Genomic DNA, 25,131 nt, shown 5'->3' with positions numbered 1-25,131 from the left:
GATAACCATGTTAGAAAAAACCTCTTGCAGTTCACTGGAACACAGTAATTACCTGGCTCTGGCTCAGAAACCCCCATTTCAACACTAATGGATGCTGGACTTGAGCTAGAATTGATGTTTCTGCTTGATGTAGGGATACTAGGCACTGGGGATGGACTAACAGCTGAAAAATAAAATGTCAGTAGTAAGACATTGTTTTGGAAAAACAAGAAGTTGCTATGAACAAATACATCACTACACAAAATAAATATAAACAGTAGATAATCGTATATCGAAGCTACATTAAGTGATGCACATTGAACCAGAAAGAGAGTCTTTGAGCACTACTGGATATCTGCAGTGCAGTTCTGGCTTCAAATTAGTATGGGCAAAGTGCATTAATCCTTCGAGGACTGAAGCAGCATTAAAATACTATATGAATGTCAGGAACTACAGGCTTGCTGTCATACTACATGTCATCCACATGCTACTGTATAATATTTAAGTTCAAAAAGACTCATTTCATATACATACTAAGCATGTACAGTTGAAAGCTGGGACCTGAAGCTCTCTGTATGTTCACATTTCTGTCTGCATATTTTAAACCACTGCTCTGAACATAAATCAATGAAAGCCAAATCAAGTTCTAGATTTGCAGAAAAACTATGAAATACAGCAAAATCACAAAATGAACAAATTAACAAGAAAGCATTTCTTCCTGTTTCGTGTCCAACTAGAAAAAATATTAATAAATACGCACGGCAGTTGCAGAGCTCATTAACATTTATTTTTACTCAAGAGTTGGTTGTGATTAATGAAAGCCAATCATTGCAGGACCAAGACATCACTACTGGAGTTCCCCAAGGTACTACCGGAGGCTCAAACATTTTCAGCTTAATCAATGCCCTCCCCTCCATCAGGAAATAAGAACCTAGAATGTTCACTAGTAACTGCACAGTGTACAGTTCTATTTCCACTCCTCAGATACTGAAGCAGTCCATATCCTCATGCAGCAAGTTTTGGTTAACATTTAAGTTTGCATGCAAGTAACACCCATGTCACGCAAGTGCCAATGACCATTTCCAGTATGGAAGGATATAACCATTTCAACTTGACATTTAATGACATTACCATTACTGATCCCTCCATCATCCTGAAGGGCATCATTCAAAAGAAACTGAACTGAATGAGCCATTTAAATTACTGTGGCTACAAGGACATAAAAAAGACGGAGTTCTGCAGCAAGTAACTCACCTCTTGACTCCCCAAAGCCAGCCAACATGTACATTGCACAAATCAGGAGCGCGATGGAAGACTCCCCATTTACCTGAAGCTGTCCTCATCCAACAACACTTAAGAAGCTAATGACTTCCAGGGCAACACCTGATTGGTGCCCTATCTAAAGTAAACACTCACTGGTCCACAGTGACAATGACATGAAGCATCTGCATGATGCGCTGCAGCAATTGATCAACGCTCCACTGACAACACTTTCTAATTTTGTAACCTCTACCACCAGCACTTGCCAATTCCCCTTCAAGCTACATAACATTCTGGCCTGGAACTATAGCAAACTTTGTTTTAACTGGCATGAACTGGCACTCTTGATAAACCGGCAAATATGAAATACCGTGGGATTGCAGTATTATCGCAATCGCCACAATGTCAGAGTAATCAGTGCAGGTGAGAAAACTGCACAGATAAGTTTTATTTAAGGCAAAGTTGCATTATTATTTAAGTGATTAATGCTATAAAGTACAACAGTGATACGCATACAAGATTAAAAGATACACATTTAAGGTTTTTCTTATTCTGAATCAGGATGTCTCAGTATGTCCGTTAGTAAAGCACACTCTCTGACCAGAGACTTTGTGGCATCACTGAATGAGGCTTCTAGTTAATGTTGAAATAGGGATAGTTTTCTGCCCAATCCACAACTACCTATGCTTAAATACCAAAGAAAACGTGGAGGATAAACAAACAAATTTTCACCATTTGGACTCTTCAATGAATCCTCTAATGCCAGTGAGAGCACACACCGGCAGTAGGTGTCAAATATATAGCCAGGTACCTGTCTGTTGCCCCAGTTGCACTCCTTCTACAGCAGACAAAGTGAAATCAGAATCCCAGATCGGAGAACTCTGGCCATAAATTTCTTCTTCCAGCATTGACAAGAATCTACAAGACAATAAACAAAACTAGACTGCAATTTTGGAAAGACCATTGTGTCCAAAAATCGTATAGCAGTTGAAACATCTTAAAACACAACTTTACATACTACCTCCATAAGAACACCAAGTAAGAGGGACCCTAGGGTTAAGTCTAGAAATTGTATTTAAAGTGATGTAAATAAAGCAAGGGTGATGTTAGAGAAAGAACATTTTCACTGCCTGGAAACATGGTGGAGGCAGGTTCAATTGAGGCACTTAAGAAGGCACTGGTTGGTTTTTTTTGGATTGTTATGGTCTTCAGGGATATGGGGAAAAAGCAGGAGGTTGGCATCAGATAATAGAGCTGGTGCAGACATGATGGGCCAAAATGGCCTTATTCTGCACTAATAATTCTGTGAAGTCTCTAACTTGTTTGAAAAGAACTGGCGCACTTTGAAGATTTTTGTTCCAGAATAAAACTAAGTAGTTAAATAACCAAGTTAAAGCTTTTTTTTTAAAAAAATAAAAGTTAGGCAGGCAGTGAAGTAATTAATTGTTGAGCTTTCAAGTTGCTCCTTGAATCGAGTTCAACCTTGCAGGGAGATCAGTTTGCACATATTCCCCATACAATTGGTTAAAGATTCCCACTGGAGCCAAGTAGTATTCAATCAACATATTTATGCACTGTCATACAATTTTTGTCCATGCTATCAATGATTCCAGTGTTTGAATCAAACCCAGATCTATGCAATCTCCAGCCTCGTTCAACAGATGTTACTATTTAGCCGTACTAGGAATGAGATCAGAGAGAAATTGTTGGTTGGTGAATGTTGGGGGTGTGATGGCTTCAGTAGGAGCTGAAGTTACAGGAACAGTTGATAGGATATTGTAGTTGATGATATCCAGGACTTTGAAACCTTGATTCACCCACATATTTAAGATAAAGATGTGTGGGTAGGAACAGTTTCTGAGGCTATGTCAGAGGCAATATGTTTACTCCGATAGCTGCTTATAAGTTGTGCTTCCTTCACAGCCTCAAAAAATTCTATAAACCATACTGCATCAATGGCTAACAAGGAAAATTTAGGGATAGTATTAAATCTAAGGAAGGGCATACAAATTGGCCAAAAAAGCAGACCTAAGGATTGGGAGTTTACATTTCTGCAAAGGCCGGTAAAGGGATTGATTAAGAAGGGAAAAACATGAGTGAGAGAGTAAGCTTGCAGGGAACATATAAACTGATTGCAAAAAACTTCCATAGGTATGTGAAGAGAAAAAGATTGTTGAAGACAAATATAGATCCCTTACAATAAAAAGGGGGAAAATTATAATGGGAATAAAGAGATGGCAGACTAACTAAATACATATGTCGGTCTTCCTTCACAAAGGCAGGCTTAAATAACATTCCAAGCGAGTCAGGGTACACAGTGTCTAGTGATAGCAAGGAACTGAAAGAAATATTAGTAAGGAAATGACATTGGGGAAATTGATCGGATTAAAGGCAAATAAATTCCTAGGGTTCAATAATCAACATCCCAGAGTACATAAGGAAGTGGCCTAGAAATAGCGGACACATTGGTGGTCACCCTTCAAGATTCTGTAGACTCTGGACCAGTTCCTTTGGATTGGAGGGCAGCTATTGTAACCATGGCATTTTAAAAAGTAGGCAAAGAGAAAATAGGAAATTCTGACTGGTTAGCCTGACGTCGGTAATAGGGAAAATAAGAGAGTCCATTACAGAATATTTAATAGCAGAGCATTTGGAAAGCTGGCACAGGATTGGACAGAGTCAGCATGAATGTATGAAGCTTGACAATTCTACTAGAATTTTACAAGGATGTAACAGTCGAGTTGAGAAGGGAAAGAGTGGATGTGGTTTACTTGGACTTTCAGAAGGCTTTCGATAAGGTTCCACGTAAGAGATTAGCATGTAAAATTAAAGGTTGTGATTGGGGTTGTATTAATGTGGATAGGGAACTGGTTGGCAGGCAGGAAACAGTGTCAGAATAAACGGATCATTTTCTGAGTAGCAACCAACGACTAGTGAGATACCGCAGGAATCAGTGTTTAGATCTCAGCTGTTCACGCTATCGTATTAATGATTTAGATGAGTGATCTAACTGTAATATCTCCGCGTTTACAGATGATACAAAGCTGGGCGGGAACGTGAACTGAGGAAGATGCAGAGATGCTGATTTGCAAATGCATTACAGATGCAGTATTATGTGGATAAACGTAATGTTTTCCAATTTGGTAGCAAAAGCAGGAAGGCAGATTATCTGTATGGAAAGAGACCGCAAAAGGAGGTGGTGCAACGAGACTTGGGTGCCCTTGTACACTAGTCGCTGATAGTAAGCAGGCAAATATGTCTTGCTGCAATTGTACAACACCTTGGTGAAATCAAATCTCCAGTATTGTGTACAATTTTGGTCTGCTTATCTGAGGAAGAATGTTCTGGCTATGGAGACAGTGCAACAAAGGTTTATCAGACTGATTTCTGGGATGGCAGAACTGACAAATGAAGAGAAACTGGATCAAGTAGGACTGTATTCACTGTAGTTTAGAAGTACCAGATGGGGGGATCTCATAGAAACCTATAAGATTCTAAGAGAACTGGACAGGAAAAACACAGGATGGATGTTCCTGAAGACCAGAGTCTTAAACACGGGGTCACAGTCTAAGGATACGATGTTGGTCATTTAGGACAGAGAAAAATTTCAGGAAAATCAGGAAAAATTTCTTCAACCAAGACAGTGGTGGGTCTGTGGAATTCTCTGCCACAGAAAGCAATTGAGGCCAAAACATTTAATGTTTTCAAGGAGTTCTATAAGGTTCTTAAAGCTGAAGGGATCAAAGGATATGGGGAGAAAGCAGAAACAAGGTATGATCGGCCATGATCATTTTGAATGGCAGAGCAGGCTCCAATGGCAAAATGGCCTACTCCTGCTCATATTTTGTAGTAAACTTGAAGTATTAGCCACTTACTTTGGGAAGTGGGTGAGGATAAGTGTTCGTTTTTCTGGCATCAGCTTGTCTTTCTCCACCCTGAACTTCTCAAGCAACTGCCGTCGTGTGACTGTGAAGATAGACCGCAGCAGAGTCCTTCCAAAGACCTGTGTAGTTTCATATCGAGGAAGACTATCACAGCTTTGAGGGACGTGACAGTAGCAGAGCCACCTGGAATACAAAGAAAATGATGATTTTTAAAAATTACCCTTATGTTCTTGCAAATAGAAATTCAAAAAGCCAAGACTGAAACCTTTGATACCAATGTGAAAATTTTACATTATTTCTTTTCAGGATTCAATGCCAATATTTCTAACATGATGCCAAAAATAAAAAACACTTAGACCTATTTTACCAATGATAGAGTGTCTTCTTTTCTTTGGCCCTTAAACTACTCACATAAAGGAACAGTCACAAAAAATAATGAAGTAGGAGATGCAAAACACCATTGTGCAAAAGGAATTGTTCTTTTAAGATTGGTGCTGAGAAAGATTACAGGGTAGAATGGATAGGGCTTTACATTTTGCCTCCAACTGCTACATGACAGTGAACGCTTACCACAGACTGTGTTATATCTCCTAAACATCCTTCACTTCAAATCAGCTTAAAACTCACAAAATAATGCTAAACATTAATGCCACCCATGTGCAAAACAGCAAGAACCTCCCTCCACACAGTAACTAGTTCTAGACAGATCAGAGGTTGCACTGTTGATAGTATTATTTGTGTTTATAGTTCCTATTCTTGTCTATCTCCACTTAAAACTAAAATTTCACAAGGCTATACTCAAAATGAAAGGATTAGAAAATAAAACGGCTCTCAATTAGCACGTGGAAACTACATCAAGTTTAATACTCTATCCCAGAACACAAATTTAACAGATTCCTTCATTTTTTTTCCCTCAAATGGACCTCAGCTGGTCTTCATATTGAACCTGTTTTGGTTTGATATTCAGTGATTCGTCAAAGTCTTTCAGTCAAAGAGAACTAACATAATATAAACCAGGTGCCAAAATCATTTTTCCCACTATCCATTTTATCTTTGGGATTATTTCTCTTTGGGATTGAAACCATCCTGTTCCATCAGTCCAATATGAAATGAATTGTGGCGGTCTTGAACAACTTCTGACTGCAAAGTTAAGATGCAAAAATACCCAATGTTTGGCAAACCAATATCTATCGGTCTATCATAATAAATACTGCAGAAACTGTTATTCCAACAGTCAAACTACGACATATTGCTGAGAATGTTCATAAAGTAAAATGAAAGAAAATGTTAGTTCACGTCAGGCCTGAGAGAACTTTATGCTCACACCAAATTTGCTTCTCAGATTCTTCATCGTGAGTAAAGTCCAAAAAAACTGAACTTTTCACAAATACATGTATAATGCATTCCAATTAATACCTGGTATAATTAACTTTGTATGCATCAACATCCTCGTTCTGCGACCTCTGCCGGAACTGAGATGGAGTTTCCAGTTTCCAGTAATTCAAACAGAGTAGAAACATTTTGGAAAGCTCATACATTGTTTGCTTTTCTTTGGCAGGAATGTGGCTGAATTTGTACTGAACAAAATTAAAAATTCCCTGGTAGAAACAGAATATCAAGACTTAAATTATCACGTGTATTCAAGATACTTTTCTTTAGTCTAAAGGCAATTTACCTTCAATGATTCCATTTTAGATCTACAGCTATCAACTGTCTTGACCTCACTGTAATACATTTAAACTTGTAAGAGTCAACAGGATAAATAACTGTCACCAAAATAGTTAGAGACCATTTTGAAGCTCAGGTTTAATTTAAACAGAACTTTCAAGCTGCCCGCTTCAAACTGATCTCCCTGTTAACAATTCAGCTGCAATACAGATCAGTCTTCAAGATACCCGTGTAACAACAGGGTAAACATGCGGAGAAATATTGAGGGGATGGAGGTGGTGGTGGCAGGGTCATGACATGAAAGCCCTGGACAGACCACCCAGATTATTTTCGTGTGGTGCAAAGAAAAACATCAAAAAAATTAAAACTGGCCTTTTCAGAACCTCAAATGTATGACCAATATCACATTCCAAGAACTTGTACTGTACTATCATTTGGAGGTCTTACTTATAGCATATGACCTCAATTTGCATCTTAAACATAGATCTATTATCTGAAATTGGCAGACTCCAACAGGGCAGAAAAACAATCATCCTCATTTAGAGAATACTGCCTCATCGACTAATGCTAATTTTAACAAGTTAAAGGCACCACAGCTAGTTCCTTTATCTTCAAGAAGATAATGCAAGAAACTCAGTTTTCTTTTGCTTTCAACTTTTTCCATCAACTCAAACTCTTAAAGATTTAAGGTTCTGAGTACAAGACCCTTTCATGAGAACTAAGCACATAATTTATAATTTATAAAAACTCCAGTGGCTCTGAAATATTTTGGCGAGTTCTGAGTCACTATATAAAGCTAAGTGTTTATAAAATCTTCGTCTGCTCAAGCCTTTAGTATATTGATGTTTATCTGTTGATATTAATTGGGGCAGTACTCCTCTTAATTTTTACTTCTCATTCCTTCTTTCTCCCAACCATTTTACTCCTTCCTATATTTCCACCATATTGAAATCAAGTTTCAATGCTTTGTCTCCCACTCCAATACATTTTTATCATGCCACCCATATCTCCCTCTGAATCCAAATTGTGGAACTCATCTTTCTCAATTTTAATTTCCTTTTGGAATGCCCAGATGTTACAAATCCAATAATAATTGTGAAATTTGTCATAGCCCCAGAGAACCATAAGCTGCTCAGAAAGATCAGTGGTGGGAAGTTTAACCTGAGGGTCAATGCATCTTAGCCTCTATGGTGACATCAACTGGTACTGGAATTGAACCCATGCCCCTGGCATAACTCTGCATTCCAAACCAATCATCCAACCAACTGAGCTAACTGGCCCCCAATCCAATCATGACTGTTTACCAGAGACAACAAGGTGCAGAGCTGGATGAACACAGCAGGCCAAGCAGCATCATAGGAGCAGGAAGGCTGACGTTTTGGGCCTTGACCCTTCATCAGAAAGGTCTAGGCCTGAAACGTCAGCCATCCTGCTCCTATGATGCTGCTTGGCCTGCTGTGTTCATCCAGCTCTGCACCTTGTTGTCTCGGATTCTCCAGTATCTGCAGTTCCTACTATCTATGACTGTTTACCATTTGCCTCTACTTCTCATTAATTCTAAGCACTCATGATGATGTCCCATCTAAAAGGCTTTAGGTCTGATCACGTTTCTCAATTTTGAGAAATAACTTGCGTAAAGGAACTAAGTGGCAATGTCCATGCGTCAATAACATATCAGAATGAGTCTGAGGTTTAGATTTCCCCATTTGGGAACCAGAGCTGTTCAGGTAAAGTCAATGCTCACTATTCATTTCAAGTTCAAAAAGCAAGAACATTCCTAAGAAATCCTTCTATGAAACAATGGGTAATTTCTGCTTATTTAAAATGCATTATGTCATACATTTAGTTATGGAACAAAACAAAGAAAACTTAGTAATTTTTTTTTCTCCCAGTCTAAAGAACACAAAAATCTAGAACTGAGCCTTTTTCCTCGCTGATATTATAATCTACAATATTTGAAGCTGCCCACTGTTAATTTCTTACAATCTCATAACCACTAAATTTTAGCCAAGTATTTGTTGTGATGTGCATTTTGATAAAAGACTATTTTCATTCCCACTGGACTTACATGTTTGGTCAGTTTAAAATTTAGATTATGAGCAGAGTATTTTGTCATTTATAATCCAGTCAAAACTACAACCATAAACTTTGTGATAAAATTTCACCTGCTCAATGCTCGGTTTTTCAAATGGAGGGCTTCCCAATTTTCCTTCCACAACAGGACGGGCCATTTGCAAAATACATTTCCGTAAAAGCTAACAGAAAGGAAATAAAAGTTATTTGCTTTATTTCTGTGCGTGAAATATAGTACAGATGGAGTGCAATTTAAGTACAGCAGCTTCAACTTGTACATTGTATTGGAAATTTTGGTTTGGCTTGCTGTTTGGTAAACTCTTTACAAATTTATAATAATGTTTATCCTTCTCACTTAAATTGATCTGGAAAGCTTTAATATTACAGGTCATCCATGTGAATCATTCCTTCACAGATGCTGCCTGACCTACTAAATATTTCAAGCATTTTATGATTTTTGTGATGTTTTGAATTGACCACTGACCTTATAACCTACCCTTTTAATCCTTTTTCCACGGATCCTTTCTGTGATTCTGGTACAGGAACGGAGTAAATAGCAGGAGGAGTTGGCCATTTGGCACCTCAAACCTGTTTCACCATTCAACTAGATCATCATTGATCTTCTATCTCAATATCATCATTTTCCTACAAGACCCTCAGTCCCTGGATGTCTTTAATATTTATATAGAGCTCTGCTCCTTCAAATGTGTGTAAAAACATCCCATAGCAGAACTTAAAGTATAGCATGGTAACTCACCTCTTCCCCTGCCCACCATTTATTTCAGAACTGACATCATTTATCTACTTACCTACTATCTAACATCTGTTTATGTCAGCCTGCATTCAAAGAGGCCACATGAATTTCTCTACATTATAACAGTGACTACTCTTCTAGAAGTAACTTAAACAATTTCAGACAACCTGAAGTGGGATAAGGCACACAAGCAAATGCTGATTCTTCCTTTTTCTTGAAAACTTACAATTAAAATATTTACAAATAGCAATAATGTGCATGTGTGTTCACATAAAACTAATGTTTTACAACTTCAATGTTTCAAAACTATCTAGAAACATTCATATGATAAAAGGATATGCAGTACTGCATATTCATGTTTTTTGTTCAAAAACTATATTGCTCATATGACCTAAAAATTTATAAACATTTGAGTTCACTAATTAATGAGTTGCTTATATTCATAAAGTGAGCCTCACAATAAATCATTGCAATGTGCACCATAACTTAATTTTGACTTCAAGCACAAACTAAGTTTTAGACTTAATTAATGTTTAGCAAATATTCTTCAAATAAAGGAAACAAAACAGTTGCACCAATTTCATAGATAATACAATATAGATCAGCCAAGGAGTACCATCCACACAAATTTACCTTGAAAAGATAGAAATACACTTGTTTTGTGTCTGTGTCCTCCTCTTTGTGAACTGACATGAAGAGATTCTCCACATCCACCACCATCCCAAGAAGCCTGTTAATCTCATCTTCTGAGACATTATCCAAGTGAGAAACATGGTCCGCTAGTGGTCAAACACACAAACCATTACAGTGAGCGTCAGAATGTCATCCAAATAGCTCACTACACAAGCTATTTTCAGATATGATGTGATTTCTACACCAACAGTGTATTTCACATCTTTAATGAAATATAATAGTGCACAAGCATTCAAAAAATTACATCGAGTCATAAAGCAAGATCTTCTTGGTCAAAGAGGCAGGTTCCTTAAAGCATCTTAAAGGAGAAAAGTGAGTTTGAGAGACCAAGAATTTTAGGGAGGGAATTCCTGAGCTCTAGATTCTTGGCAGCTAAAAGTACTAAGGATGAAAATCAGGGACCTGCACGAGTTCAGAATTGGAGGTGCAACACCACAGCAGCTTATTGGGATGAAAAAGTTTACAGAAACAACGAGGGGCAAAACCATGGAACGATCTGAAAACAAGGATGAAAATTCTAAAATCGAAATGTTACTTTTTTACATCACTTCTTTAGATGAAGTAAAACTATATTCAATACTTAATATGACTGAGCAGCATAGCTGAATTTCTTCACCATGTTAACCTACAGCTGACAAGCCAATGATCACAAGTCCTACCATGCTCACACTATCTTTGTGGGGAAATCGCTGGTATTCAGTCTGCATGTATTTACTTTTTGCTCACTGCAGGACCTCATTCCAAAGCAAAGGTCAGTCTTGAAAGGTGACTTCCTTCTCCCATTCTACTTTCACACCAATCATTTTTGTGCCATTGAGTGTGGCCAAACATTCTAGACTTTGTGCACTGAATGTTGAACCATCAGGCACTGCAGAATCTGATATGCTATGATCTAGTGTCAGCTGACGAAAACGCATTGTATTTGCATCTGAAAGTGAGAAGTCTTTCATTCCATGATGCTAGGCTTTGACCCCAGCCCATTAACAGCCACAAGTGGGGTGTTGCTGCAGCACCCAGTTATCACAAGTCTTACACCATCAGAGTAAAATCTCAGTTCACAAAAATACTTACCCAACGTGTGTCCACAACTACGACAGCGTTCACACAGACTGGCAGCTGGTTGTTGAATATCCATTCTTGGAGCTGTAGGAGGGTTTGGATTTTTCCAACCATTGCATTTACAGGTATCATTAGCCTAGGGAAAAATTTAAAAATTAATATGTAAAACAATAGCTGCACTAAATGATGAAGATCAACTCAGCACAGGTTCTCTTAAACCTCAATACATTTTGACATGGAGGGATCTGGGCAGTGCCAGGGATTGAGAAGAAGTAGGTTTATTTAATTTATTAATTCTTCACTCGTTTGTTTCTTGGTAACCCCATAATTCCATTGTAAAGACTGGTCCTGGTTTGGAACAATTAAATAATAAAGTGCAAAATGATGCATTTCAAAACTGAGAATGAGGAAAGGCCATATAAAGTGCACAATTCTAAAGTGGGTATACAGAGACATTCGGGGTATAAGTGCCCAAATTAGTAAAAGTGGCACAGCATGTTGAAAGTATTTGAAAAGGCATAGAGTCCCGAGTAGCATAAACAGATGCATAGAGCAGAAAAGCAAGGAACTTATGATGAGCCTGAATAAAACACCAACTCATTCTCAACAAGAGTACTGTGTCCATTTCTGGGCACCCCACTTATATACAGGCTTCAGCAAGGGTACAGAAAAGGTTTACCAGAATTGTTCGAGGGATGGAAGACTTCAGATATGTGGATCAACTGGAAAAGCTGGGGTTGCTTTCCTTATGTGAAGGTTGAGAGTAATTTGATAGTTCAAAATCCAAGGTATAGAGTGTGTCAAAATTGAGAAAATGTTCCCATGGGTAGAAGAGTCATAAAAGAGACAGCACCTATTTAAGGTGACTGACAAAAGCAACAACAATACTGAGGAAAATATCTTTTTAATGCAGTGAGTGGTGAGGACCTGAAATATGGTGCCTGAGCTTGCAGTGGAAGGAGGTTCAACTGCAGATTTCGAGACAGGTTTGGAGATACACTTGAAAAGAAACACAAAAGTGTGAAGTTATGAAGAAAGGGCTAAATAGCCTCTTTTTGTGCTGTAATTATTCTATAATCCAATGGACGAGAGGAAAATTATGAATAAAATACTGCAGTCATTGTTTCCTTAGAAACTGCACCCATAACAAGTGGCGACCATAACTAAGTTATAGGCGGGCACAGTGGTTCAGTGGTTAGCACTGCTGCCTCACAGCACCAGGGACCCAGGTTCATTTCCAGCCTCGGGCGATTGTCTGTGTGAAGTTTGCACATTCTCCCTGTGTTTACGTGGGTTTCTTCTGCGTGCTCCAGTTTCCTCTCTCAGTCCAAAGATGTGCAGGTTAGGTGAATTGGCCATGCTAAATTTCCCATAGAGTCTAGGGATATGTAGGTTAGGTGTACTAGCCATGGTAAATGCAGGGTTGGAGGGGCAAGTCTGGGTGGGATGCTCTTCAGAAAGTCAATGTGAACTTGTTGGGCCAAATTGCCTGTTTCCATGCTGTAGGGATTCTATGAAGTTCAATTGATTATGCACACGTGTTCACATGTTGCACTTCTCTATAATTATAGAAAGTCAGAAGTAGCACAGATTCTGATGCGAATTGTTACAAAAAGCAAATAAACCAATTGAAAGTTTCTCAGTAGCCAACAAACTGAGAAGTTGCAGTTCAAATAAGCACCATAGTCTTTAGTTTCAATCAGGGAACTCATTTAGAGGGGCTTCCCTTTAATTTCAAAGCCAACTGCTCAACAACATCTCATAATACTAGAAATGGTTTCTTAATACTATTCATACATTATTAGTAACTACTATGAACATATTTCAAAGGCACAATTCTTCTCAGAATTTAAGATTATAATTTTGAGAGTAAAGCTCTTGCAATGTCTAATGTTTCACAGAGCTGAATTTCTCTATGCCTTCGTATATACACAGCTATTTCCTCTAGATTTGGGTTCAGATGACTGATGCGATAAAAACACACTACTAACTATTTAAGTACAGATGGGAAGAGTATCATCTTTGCACTTGGAGCTACTTGATCAAACCATATATATTGTACACAATAAATGTTTGTTGGAGAACTTAAAGTATAAAAGTACTATTTTTGTGTAGGTTTACTCAGCAGATGGATTTCAGCAGTAGCTGTTAATAAGCGTGTTGTGACCAAATGTATATAGCATGATAAATATCTTGGATGCATTGTGATTAAATAGTTCACAAAGACAATAAGGAGTCCAGCAGGCATATTCATCACATCACGGCTGACCAGGGTAAATCCATTCTGCACACGTAGTTTTTTTTCAAAAAGCAAGTAAAGGGCAGTGATTTTGTGTTTTTTTTCCAACAGAAATATAGTTAAAACAAATGTGTCGCATATCAGGGCTTCAGGGTACAACTATTTCCAGAAAGAAAACAAAATGCAGATGTTGGAAATCAGAAACAAAAACAGAAATTGCTGGAAAAATTCAGCAGGTCTGGTAGCATCAAGTCCAGTTCTGAAGAAGGGTCACTGCGTCTCTCAACTGCCCTACTAATTTGGATCAATGTCAATCCTTCGAACTTGTCAAATCACAAGTTCATAGAGACTTGCTTGTTTTTAAATTTTGGTTCATGATCATTTCCGTTGTCTTCAAACAGAAAATCCAATATGATCTCCCAAGCCTTTCTTCAATACATTAGGGCATTTTACCATCTCCAATACTTTTTTCTGTTCCAGGTCTCTCTCTGATTACTCCTACTCCATTCCTCACTCTGCCGGAGGAATCTCTCTAGCTGATCAGCTCTGCTCCTTTCTCAAGCCAATTGGGGTGCTCACATTCTGGTTCACCTTTAGGATATTCTTAGACTGCTCTTATAAAATTCTGCTAGACACTTCCATTTCCATTATTCTTCCACTGAGTTTTTCAGTGGCCCTGATTCACTCAAGAGGACAGTAACATAGTGGCAAGGTACCAGGATTCCTGGTACCAGGAATCCAGAAACTTGGACCAATGCTGCGGAGATACAATTTCAAATGCCACCATAGCAACTGGGGAAATTTAACATCTCATTAATAATGCTTATGAAGCTGCTCTCTAGCTCACTCTGGGCTTTCCTTACCCATTTTGTTCACATTTAACTCCAGATCCACAGTAATGTAAAAGGTCACAAACATGAAGTGGTACCTGTTTTTCTCTCCACAGATGCTGGCTGACCTGCTGGGATTCACAGCACTTTCTGTTTTTAACTCCTCTCTGCTTACTTATGCAACGCTAAAGTTGACAGCATTTGACCCTCAGTCATTTTTCAAAATTCACATGGATCCATCACCACCAAGCTCCTTGGTTTTATCTAACATATGCCATTAGATGCACTCTGCTCTTCCAATTCTCACTGTATTCTTGTCCCAAACTATTTAAGGAACTGCATTACATTAGTTTTCTTACTGCAGAGTCTCAAAGTCTCAACTGCCCTTTATATCCCTACCTCACTTTTTGCAAATTCCTCCTCCCATTACTGAACTCTCAAGGCGGACACTTGGACCATTTAACTAAAAAGTCTGAATTATGAGTTTAGAAGAGTGTGATTTGATTGCTTCATAAGTGTTATTTATTAAAAGTTACTAATTGAAAGGTACAGTATTTCTAAGGTGCTTTGTCTATTCAAGGGGCGTTGCAGTCACTGAAAGGCCATATCACTACTTTAACATGAACTTGCATTCCTGCCAATTTTCTGACAGCAGCCCCACAGATTATCCACGACTCTCAGTTTGGGTTGTCCTAGACAATGTGTATGCAGAGTTATTGCTGGCGAGGCAGAAGGGGCATGCAGGAAAAATGAGGTGCTTTTCATTCTGCACATTTCAATTCTAGAACAGATCGTGTGTTGCCCAGTTTGGCGCTGAGAGAAAAATAAATGACCCGGTCTCACCCTGAGAGAGTCAGGCGGGGATTGTGACCCTGATCGGGCAGCCCCCGGTCACTTCCCTCAGTCGCTCTGCCCTTACCTTGCAGGCTGAGAAGACGCCGAGTTTCTCCAGCTTCTTGGCCCGGGGGAAAGCGCGAACCTGGGCCTTGCGCTGAACCGAGCGCTGCTGATTGCTGCTGGCGCCGGGACGGGCCGGATCGGCCGGGCTCGGAGTGGCGGGAGAGGGCGAGGCCGCAGCCTGGAGCTGGGCCTGGCACGGGGACGGATAGGGCGCCTGAGCCCGGGCCTGCGACGCTTGGGATGCCTCCGCCATCACCTACGAGTATGCCCCGCCACCCCGCCCCGCCCTCTCTTCACCCGCTGCCATGGCAACCAGCCAGGCCGGTACTGCGCAGGCGTGACACTGGATGCACCCTGGGAACTGTAGTCCACGCCCTCACAAAAATTACCATAAAAATAAAATTAGTCGAACATATATCAAATCAAAATATATAGGGGAAGGTCTTCATAAGGGGATCTGTGTGAAAAATAATAACTTTTCATGTAAACCCAGACGCGGCATCATGGGAGTTGTAGTTTTTGCTGCCGCGTTGTTACGTAAACGCATGCGCACTGTTATCATTTAGAGCAGATACTGTTCAAGTTTCAATGAGAGCGGGAGGTGTTTAGATTGAAAATCATGAGGGCTAAGGTGAGTGGGGGTGTGTAGGTTAGTAAAAATCGATCAAATATCTTAATTCACAAGAAGTTAAAAGCGAGAGTAAGTGGTTATTGTTTTGTGTAGAAGGTGTTCTTTCCTTTTGTTCCCCCGTCGTGTTTGTGTTGGAGGCCGCGGCCATGCCGTTATGGGGTGGGGATAGGCCTTTGGCGCCACTGCCCTCACTTTTATATTCGGTGGATGAGGATGTAACTAAATCATCACATATTTGGGGGAAAAAGCGATATTTAAAGGATTAATGCCACGAAAGAAGACATTGATTCATGCCTTAATACCGATGCTGGCATCTTGAATTTAAGGGATAAACCAAATTTGGACTTCTGCAAACATTTCGCTCATTGAGTCTTCTGAGAGATCGTTGTTGATATGATAATCATTATTATCGTCATCATCATCATTAACTGCCTTTTCCCCATGGCCCTTGATTCCGTCACGGATTAGAAATCTGTCTCAGCCTTGAATATCTGTAATGACCTACCCTTCTGTAGTAAAGAATTCCACTGATGCACTGCCCTTTTGAGAGAAAAATATCCAACCAATCTTTGCCTTCAATGGGTGACCCCCTTACTCTGAGATTATATGATTATGGTCCTAGATTATCCCACAAGGTCAAACAACCATTCTACAGCTACCATGTCAAGTCTGATAAGAATCTTCTATGTTTCAATAAGATTTAACAAATGTTGTTGGGTATGATCATTCTCCTTTTACCTCCCTGTGTTCACTGGTGGGCGATGCTTGTGGTTGTAGAGATTATTCTACTGGTTGGCCCCCGTCCTGCTCAACACAGAAACACTAGATGTGAGACTTAAGGAATGAACTGCTGTCATTAACACATTCAGTTGAAATTGTGTGTAACTGCTGAAGCTGAAAATCAGTATAGAGAATGTTATTTAAGGTATGAGTTCTTTTAACTCATGTAGGAGTTTATGGTGTGATGTGATAAGAGAGGTTTAAGCATGGGGCCAATAGAAATGCTTTTTGATTATATATGGTTTCACATTGAGAGGCTGTAGATATCAATTTAAGTACAAAACGTTTAGAACAGAGAGCAACAGCCATTCTTTTGCCACAATACTGAGACAGAACCAAAGTTAGCAATTAAAAGAGAGAATATGCTAAAGTTTGAAATTAGGCGGATGTTGGAGGAGGGATGGGAAGAGAAGCAAGAAGGCTTCGGACTACTGATTGTGTAGAGAATAGCCAAAGCAAATTGTTAATATAAGGAGGAACACGGAGAACTAGCTATTTGGATCCAGAACTGGCTCAAAGGTAGAAGACAGAGTGGTGGTGGAGGGTTGCTTTTCAAAACTGGAGACAAATGACCAGCGGTTTCCACAAGGATTGGTGCTGGGTCCACTACTTTTTGTCATTTATATAAATGATTTGGCTGTGAACATAGGAGGTATGGTTAGTAAGTTTGCAGATGACACTAAAATTGGAGGTGTAGTGGACAGCAAAGAAGGTTACTTCATTACAATGTGATCTTGATCAGATGGGCCACTGGGCCGAGGAGTGGCAGATTTATTTTCGATAAATGTGAGGTTCTACGTTTTGGAAAGGCAAATTAGGGCAGGACTTGTACACACAATGGTAAGGTCCTGGGCAGTGTTGATTAACAAAGAGACCTTGGAGTGCAGGTTCATTGTTCCTTGAAAGTGGAGCCACAGGTAGATAGGATAGTGAAGAAGGCGTTTGGTATGCTTGCCTTTATTGGTCAGTGCATTGCATATTTGAGTTGGGAGGTCATGCTGCAGCTGTGCAGAACGTTGGTTTGGCCACTTTTGGAGTATTGCATGCAATTCTGGTCTCCATCCCATAGGAAGGACGTTGTGAAACCAGGAAGTGTTCAAAAGTGATTTACAAGGATGTTGCCAGGGTTGGAGGGTTTGAGCGATAGGGAGAGGCTGAAAAGGCTGGGACTATTTTCCCTGGAGTGTCAGGGGCTGAAGGGTGACCTATGGAGGTTTATAAAATCATGAGGGGCATGGATAGGGTAAATAGACAGGGTCTTTTCCCTGGTGTGGGGTGTCCAAAACTGGAGGGCATAGGTTTAAGGTGAGAAGGGAAAGATATAAAAAGGACTTAAGGCGCAATGTTTTTGTGCAGAGGGTGGTGCATGTATGGAATGAGCTGCCAGAGGAAGTGATGGAGGCTGGTACGATTATAACATTTAAAAGGCAGCTTGATGGGTGTATGAATAGGAAAGATTTAGAGGCAAATGGACCAAATGCTGACAAATGAGACTAGATTTATTTAGGTTATCTGGTCAGCATGGACAAGTTGGACCAAGGGGTCTGTTTCCGTGCTGTATATCTCTATGACACTAAGTGATTGCAAATCAAACTAGCTTGAATTTTATTGAGAGTAATGATTACTTAGGCAGTGGTGGTCAACTGGTGTGCTGTGAGAGATGATAAGTGTGCTGTGAAATTTTCAGGAAATTGTGCTGCTTCAGCCTATGCTTCTGATTTCCCCTGGAGCCTCTGTCTCTTACTGAAAGCAGTATCTGCTGACACTAGGCACCCTTATTCAACTGTGTTGCTTGTCTATAGACTTGTGGTACCCAGCATGCATGAGACCTCGGGGATTAGGTACGTAATTCGTTAAAAGTTGCGTCAAAGATAGACAGAGGTGGAAAGAAGGCATTTGGCACACTTGCCTTTATAACTCAGACCATTCAGTATAGGAGCTGGATTGTCATGTTGTGGTTGTACAGGATGTTGGTGAGGCCACTTTTGGAGAATTGTATACGGTTCTGGTCGCCCTGTTATAGAATGGATATTATTAATTGGAGAGGGTTCAGAAAGGAATTACCAGGATGTTTCCGGGACTGGAGGATTTGAGTTATAAGGAGAGGCTGGATAGGCTGGGACTTCTTTCACTGGAACGTAGGAGTTAAAACGTTGTAGAGGTTTATAAAAATCGTGAGGGTCATAGATAAGGTGAAAGGCAAAGATCTTTTCCCTAATGTAGCGGGTGTGGGTTCAAAACTGGAGGTAAGAGGAGGAAGATTTCAAGGGTCCTGAGGGGTGACTTTTTCACACAGAGGGTGGTGCGTATATGGAATGAACTGCCAGAGGAAGTGGTAGATGCAAGTACAGTTACAGTATTTAAAAGACATTTGGTACATGGATAGGAAAGGTTTAGAGGGATATGTCTGTATGATTCTGTTAGCACGGATTTTCAAGTGAATGTATTCAGATTTTTTTTTTAGTTATGCCATTGGTCTGAGTCTTAGATTCTAATAAGGAATGGATAAGTTTCTTGCCAAAAAAGGTGATTTCTCTGCTAATTCAATCATGAAATGTCTGAATTCAAAGAAACAAAGGCAAGAACTGTTCTGGCCTTTGGATTTTCATGGACAGGAGATGCCACTTGCCCTGTGGCTTAATTTCTCATCTGCAGAGAGAACTTGGCAAACACTGATGGTACCAAGTAAGTTAAGATGCCATTTACAGATGAAACATCCAACTGTTGTGAACAAACACATTCAGTATTTCAAAACTTGAGAACAAGACATTTGATGGAGTGTGTGCAGACATCGGATAAGGCTCAAGAAGCCAGTTACCCAGTGACTGAGCTATTAGCAAAACTAAAGCAACCCCATACCATTGCCAAAACAATAATTGTGACTGCATGTTAAAAAAAATCATAGATGTGATGTTAGGAGCTGATGCTGCAAAAGAAATCAACAAATTCCATTCTCTGATAACAGTTAAAACAACAAATTGGTGACATGTCGGTGATATTGAGGTGCTGCAAGAGAGATTAAGAACTAGTGCTGTAAATGACAACTAGGATAGAACTCTTGTCAATGGAGCAAGGTTTGTGGGTGACCCTTTCATCAGTTTCCCACCCCCATGGATGCAATTTATTCTGTTTTGTAGTTTGCTCTAATCGATTGTTCATGAATAGTTAGAAATAGTTGAGTTGAGCATATTTGGAAACTGCATGTGTGCTTACAGGCGACAACTTTTTTTAGCTGGTGGATTTGAAACATTAGTGTAGCTTTTGATCTTCCTTTAGCATGTCTACATACACTATAAAGCAAAACTCTCTGGTAAGGCTGTAAACATAGTAAATGCAAGAAAATATGACTTCTATTAGCAATCTATTCAGATGTAAAATGTGGGTGGGCTGTGGAATTGTTATTGTTAATTGAAATTTGCCTTTACACTGAAAAGGATGGGAACCACTGATCTAGACCTGTTGAATATTACTAAATTATAGTAATTTGCACACTTAAGTATTTAGCAAACAAATCAAACATGCAAGATCAAATGTACGTTTTAGATAAGGACAAAAATATTCTAATCTACTTTTTCTTTTTTTAAAATTTCCAGTGGAGGAAGAAAAGGATGCGTAGGTTGGTATACACTTTTTTTTTATATTTTCCAGCATCTTATTAAAATTTAATACATCACATTTCAGTTGGTGAATTGTGAATTGGCTGCCTATTTTATTTCAATCCCAAACCCATTCCTGACTAGTTAATGTATTGAGTATTGCTGACAAATACATATTTTTCTTTTTTGACTTGCGTCCAGATCATCAATTTCAAGGCTTATAACAGACCAAGATACCACCAAAGTTCCTGCTTAGCACATTTGCCCCCAAACTTCAAATCAAAATAACAAATTATACCTAAGTTTCAGTTTAACTATTTTATACTCTTGCCAATATTTGTTTTTAATAACTGCCTACAATGTGCATATGTGAATAAATTACACTTGGAATATTGGTGTTTCTTCCCTCAGTTTGGACAAAACTTTGCAGAATTTCAAGTATGACTTCGAACATAAATGTTTGCGGCTTTTGTACTTCTTTCAGATTGTGACGTAAAATGGCCACTACATAGTTAAAACTGAACAAGTCAAATACTTACTCTTTTCACTATAGAATATTAACTACTAGCATTATTCTGTTATAAACAAACTTGGAATGAAAACAACAATTTGTATTTATAAAGCACGTTTAACATAACAAAGCCTCAAGGTGCTTAAACTGGAGCATTATCAAACAAAATTTGGCCCTAAGACAGACAAGGAAATACAAGCTTAGTTGGGAAAAAAAACCTTGGGGAAAGAAGTAGATAGGCTTTAAGTAGCACCTTTTTTTAAGAACAAAATAAAGATTTGGGAGGACATTCTGAATCTTAATCCCTTGACAACTGAAGGCAAGAACCTTCAAAGATAATGGTGGATTTGAAAACATAATTGGAAACTTTGGCTGTCATTTAAGCATTGATTCAATTTCAGTTGATCAGCAAGTATAGTAGTGTTGGATAGAGCATAAGTCTAGATTGGGGCACAGGCAGCAGAGTTTTGAATGATTTAAGTTTAAGGAGGGTGGAATGTCGAAGACCAGCTGGGAGTGTTTTGCACTAATTAAGTTTGGGGCTAACAGGCTTGGGTGAGGGTTTCAGCAGCGGATCATTTGAGATAGAAGTTGGGTGATATTATGGAGGTAGAAATTGACAGTGTTTAGTGATGACATGAATATGTCGTCAGATGTCCATCTCAGGAATAATATGATCAGTTTACAAATGGCCTGGTTCCTGCCTTGGACAGTTACCAAAATGAGGGATAGATTTGGCTCGGGAATGGAGTTTGTGGTAGAATCAAAATTGTTCTTATTGCTGTTTGTTTTCCCAAGTGCTGCAGCTGCATTCAGCGGTTTTTACAAAACTGCACAACTGGGGGGAAGGCACTTGAGAATACTGCCTTTTGCTTTTAAGAACCTTGTCCTCCCCATTTGAAAGAATACATACCTGAGTCCCTTGGACTGAAAAGACTGGTGAGTCAAATTGATCAGTGCATTGAGTATAGGAGTTGGGAGGTCATGTTGTGGCTGTACAGGACATTGGTTAGGCCACTATTGGAAATCTGCGTGCAATTCTGGTCTCCCTACTATAGGAAGGGTGTTGTGAAACTTGAAAGAGTTCAGAAAAGATTTGCGAGGACGATACCAGAGTTGGAGAGTTTGAGCTATAGGGAGAGGCTGAATAGGCTGGGTCTATTTTCCCTGGAGTGTCAGAGGCTGAGGGGTGATCTTATAGAGGTTATAAAATCACGAGGAGTATGGGTCGCAGAAATAGACAAGGTCTTTTCCCTGGGGTGGGAGATTCCAAAACTAGAGGGTATAGTTTTAAGGTGAGAGGGGAAAGATTTAAAAGGGACATAAAGGGCAACATTTTCACACAGAGGGTGGTGTATGTATGGAATGAGCTGCCAGTGGAAGTGGTGGATGCTGACAGAATTGCAACATTTAAACGGCATCTGGATGAGTATATGAATAGGAAAAGTTTCGAGGGATATGGGCCAAATGCTAGCAAACGGGACTAGATTTATTTAGGATATCTGGTGGGCATGGACAATTTGGACCAAAGGGTCTGTTTCCGTGCTGTATATCTCTATGACTGTAAATGGCACATTAAATTTTCAGGGGCTTGGCATCTGTTCCACAATGCTGTCCATTGATCAAGTACAGAATGTGACTCAGCCCAGCTTCATTGAACTCCATACGTAGGACTGGAAAACATCAAGGGCAAAGGCTATTACAATTACACCTACAGACCTTCTGGATTTGGGAAACACAAGTAACGTTAATAATTTTGAAAGGACGTAGACCAGCCAAAGCAAACTATGTTCCATTGTATTTGTACAGTGAGAATCTGAGAATTTGGAATCTATAATTTTTATATAGTGCCTTTAATATTATGAATATAATGGGCAGCACGGTGGCACAGTGGTTAGCACTGCTGCGTCACAGTGCCAAGGTCCCCAGCTCAATTCCACCCTTGGGCGACTGTCTGTGTGGAGTTTGCACATTCTCCCCATGTCTGTGTGAGTTTCCTCCAGGTGCTTCGGTTTCCTCCCGCAGTCCAAAGATGTGCAGGCTAGGTGGATTGGTCATGCTAAATTGCCCATAGTGTTCAGGGATTTGTAGATTAGGTGGGTCAGAGGGGGATGGGTTTGGTTGGGTGCTCTGAGGATCAGTGTGGACTTGTTGGGCTGAAGAGCCTGTTTCCACACTGTAGGGATTCTATGATCTATGAAACTTGCCAAGGAGCTTTTAAAAATCAAGTAGTGACACATAAGGAGACACCAGATCTGATGACCAAAGATTGGTCCTGCCAAGTTTCTCCAGCACTTCTTTTATATTTCAGATTTCCAGCATCCACAGTATTTTGCTCTTGACTTTCTCTGTAGAATGTAATACAAAAAAGGTACAAGGGAAGTAAGTGCTCCAATCTTTTCAGTGCTGTTACATTAAGTATCTAACCAATCTTACTGTTTTTATGGTTGTTGCATTAACTTATGCAGTGCTCAGTTTAAGACTCACTTTAAACTTATTACTTTCTACTCTTATGTAGATTGAAGCGCAAACGTAGGAAGATGAGGGCAAGATCCAAATGAGACCTGCAAATAGACCAGCGACACCATGGTGACTGGCAGCTTTGTTAAGCTTCATCTTCGTCATTAAATGGAAGACTGAAGCTTTCATGTTTCAAGAATTTCCTGTTTGTTTTATCAGTTACTGAACTTTGTTATGGAATGCATTTATTGCAATTTTTGTCATTTGAAAATAAAATTGTTTTGAATACACATTTTTAAATTATACATTTTAAAGCCAACCATGATAAGAGTAATTGTCTTACGTCATTTATATTTCCCTATTTAGTGATTTTTACAGTTGTAGCCTCAAAACAAATTGATGGAACTCTTGTTTCTTACAATTTGGAATTTTTGCCGAGCTTGTATTCTTTTTTGGCTTAATTATTGGCACCAAAATTTACATATGAAAGCACATTGCATAACCTATCGATTCCAGTCTACTTAGTGTAGATCATTCTCATGCCCAAGGATGATTAACTATGGTTTCTTGACCTAGAGTCATAAAGTTATACAACTTGGAAACAGACGCTTTGATCCAACTAGTCCACGCTGACCATATTTCCAAACCAAACCAATCCCATTTGCTTGGGTTTGGCCCATATCCCTCCAAACTTTTCCTATTCATGTGCTCATCCAAATGTCTTTTGAATGTTGTAACTGTACTTAAGTTCACCAGTGTCTCTGATAGTTCATTCCACATTTGAACTACTGTCTGTGGAAAAAGTTGCACCGTAAATCTCTCTCTCTATACTCAAAATTATGCCCCCGAGCTTTGAACTCTTCCCCCCCCCCCAACCACTCTAGGGAAAAGACATCTGCACAGACAGATTCTGCGATCATGCCCGTGAATCCTGGATAGTGTGTTGACTTCCTGGTGCCAGGGTTAAGGACCTCTCAAAACTGACAGATACTTGACAGTGCCCCATGGAAAGGAGCCCACCATTCTTTCAATGTCAGGTCTTTAACTGTGTGCTAATTCTTCTGATCTGTTTACCAATTTTCAAATGACTTGGGCAAAAGTCCAAAGATTAATACACTTGATCTCTAACTAGTTAATGCAGCTCCTGTAAGACAGGGAGCATACTGAAAATTAGCCAACTTCTATGTTGGAAGCTTAAGTGACTTTTTTTTTAAAAGGTGCTGCAGGTTCTTTTCAGTACATGAGCTCTTTAGAATTGTTTTTGCTCGAAGTGTTTAATACTTTAACTGGCTCTAGCTGGAGCACCGACTCTGTATTAGTTATGTTGTTTGTTCTGAGATCATCAACTTTGAAATTTGGATTTCTCCCCTCCCTGTTCATTCTCTCCAGCTGTCTTGAGATATAGTTCCTTGGCACTGTTGGGCAGTGCAAATTTCAGATCCCTCCTTTTATGGCTGCAAAGAATGCTATGTTTTCCCTGAAGTATAGATTCCTCCACTACAATTTCTGTTTTTTTTTCCCTTGCTCAGCCTTTAAACAACCTTTTGAACCTCGGTTCCTTGTAGCTGTCATGCCTACTGTCTTTTGGCCTTGCCCCTGCAGATACAGAATATGTGAGTCTGTTGCATAGCATGAGTCTGGTACACACCCTTCTTGACCTCTACCTGTCCCTGATGCCTTACTCCCCGACAGTCACGTCATCCCCATACTGAATATTTTTCTCCGAGTGCTGATTTTTCTCTTGGGCCATCTCTTGTCCTGTTCTCTTCGAAGTGCATGATGCAGTGATAATGCAGTTGTTGACCAATGATAGA

General features: G+C 39.5%; 1 protein-coding gene and 1 long non-coding RNA gene across 3 annotated transcripts in view; one reads left to right on the top strand and one right to left on the bottom strand.

Annotated features, from left to right (window-relative positions):
* kat2a (K(lysine) acetyltransferase 2A) overlaps positions 1-15,645 on the bottom strand; it is a 39,375-nt gene extending 23,730 nt beyond the window's left edge. For both annotated transcript variants that reach the window (XR_007265237.1, XM_020522228.2), the window contains exons 1-8: positions 15,359-15,645; positions 11,383-11,506; positions 10,252-10,397; positions 8,957-9,046; positions 6,540-6,721; positions 5,115-5,306; positions 2,051-2,157; positions 53-163 (exon numbers count right to left, since the gene is read on the bottom strand). Coding sequence is in view for 1 of the 2 variants with exons in the window: in XM_020522228.2 (XP_020377817.2) it covers positions 53-163; positions 2,051-2,157; positions 5,115-5,306; positions 6,540-6,721; positions 8,957-9,046; positions 10,252-10,397; positions 11,383-11,506; positions 15,359-15,592 (1,186 nt within the window). In the remaining variant the exon portion in view is untranslated. The remainder of the gene's footprint in view (positions 1-52; positions 164-2,050; positions 2,158-5,114; positions 5,307-6,539; positions 6,722-8,956; positions 9,047-10,251; positions 10,398-11,382; positions 11,507-15,358) is intronic.
* A 222-nt stretch (positions 15,646-15,867) lies between these two features.
* On the top strand, positions 15,868-23,607 carry LOC109922216. Its single transcript, XR_002259556.2, has 3 exons — positions 15,868-15,970; positions 20,344-20,366; positions 23,376-23,607. It is a non-coding gene; the product is annotated as an uncharacterized LOC109922216 (long non-coding RNA).
* The last annotated feature ends 1,524 nt before the right edge of the window (positions 23,608-25,131 follow it).

Source organism: Rhincodon typus, chromosome 30 (genome assembly GCF_021869965.1).
Source record: "Rhincodon typus isolate 14 chromosome 30, sRhiTyp1.1, whole genome shotgun sequence".
In the NCBI taxonomy this organism is placed as follows: domain Eukaryota; kingdom Metazoa; phylum Chordata; class Chondrichthyes; order Orectolobiformes; family Rhincodontidae; genus Rhincodon; species Rhincodon typus.
This window is presented reverse-complemented; position numbering and strand designations above follow the sequence as displayed.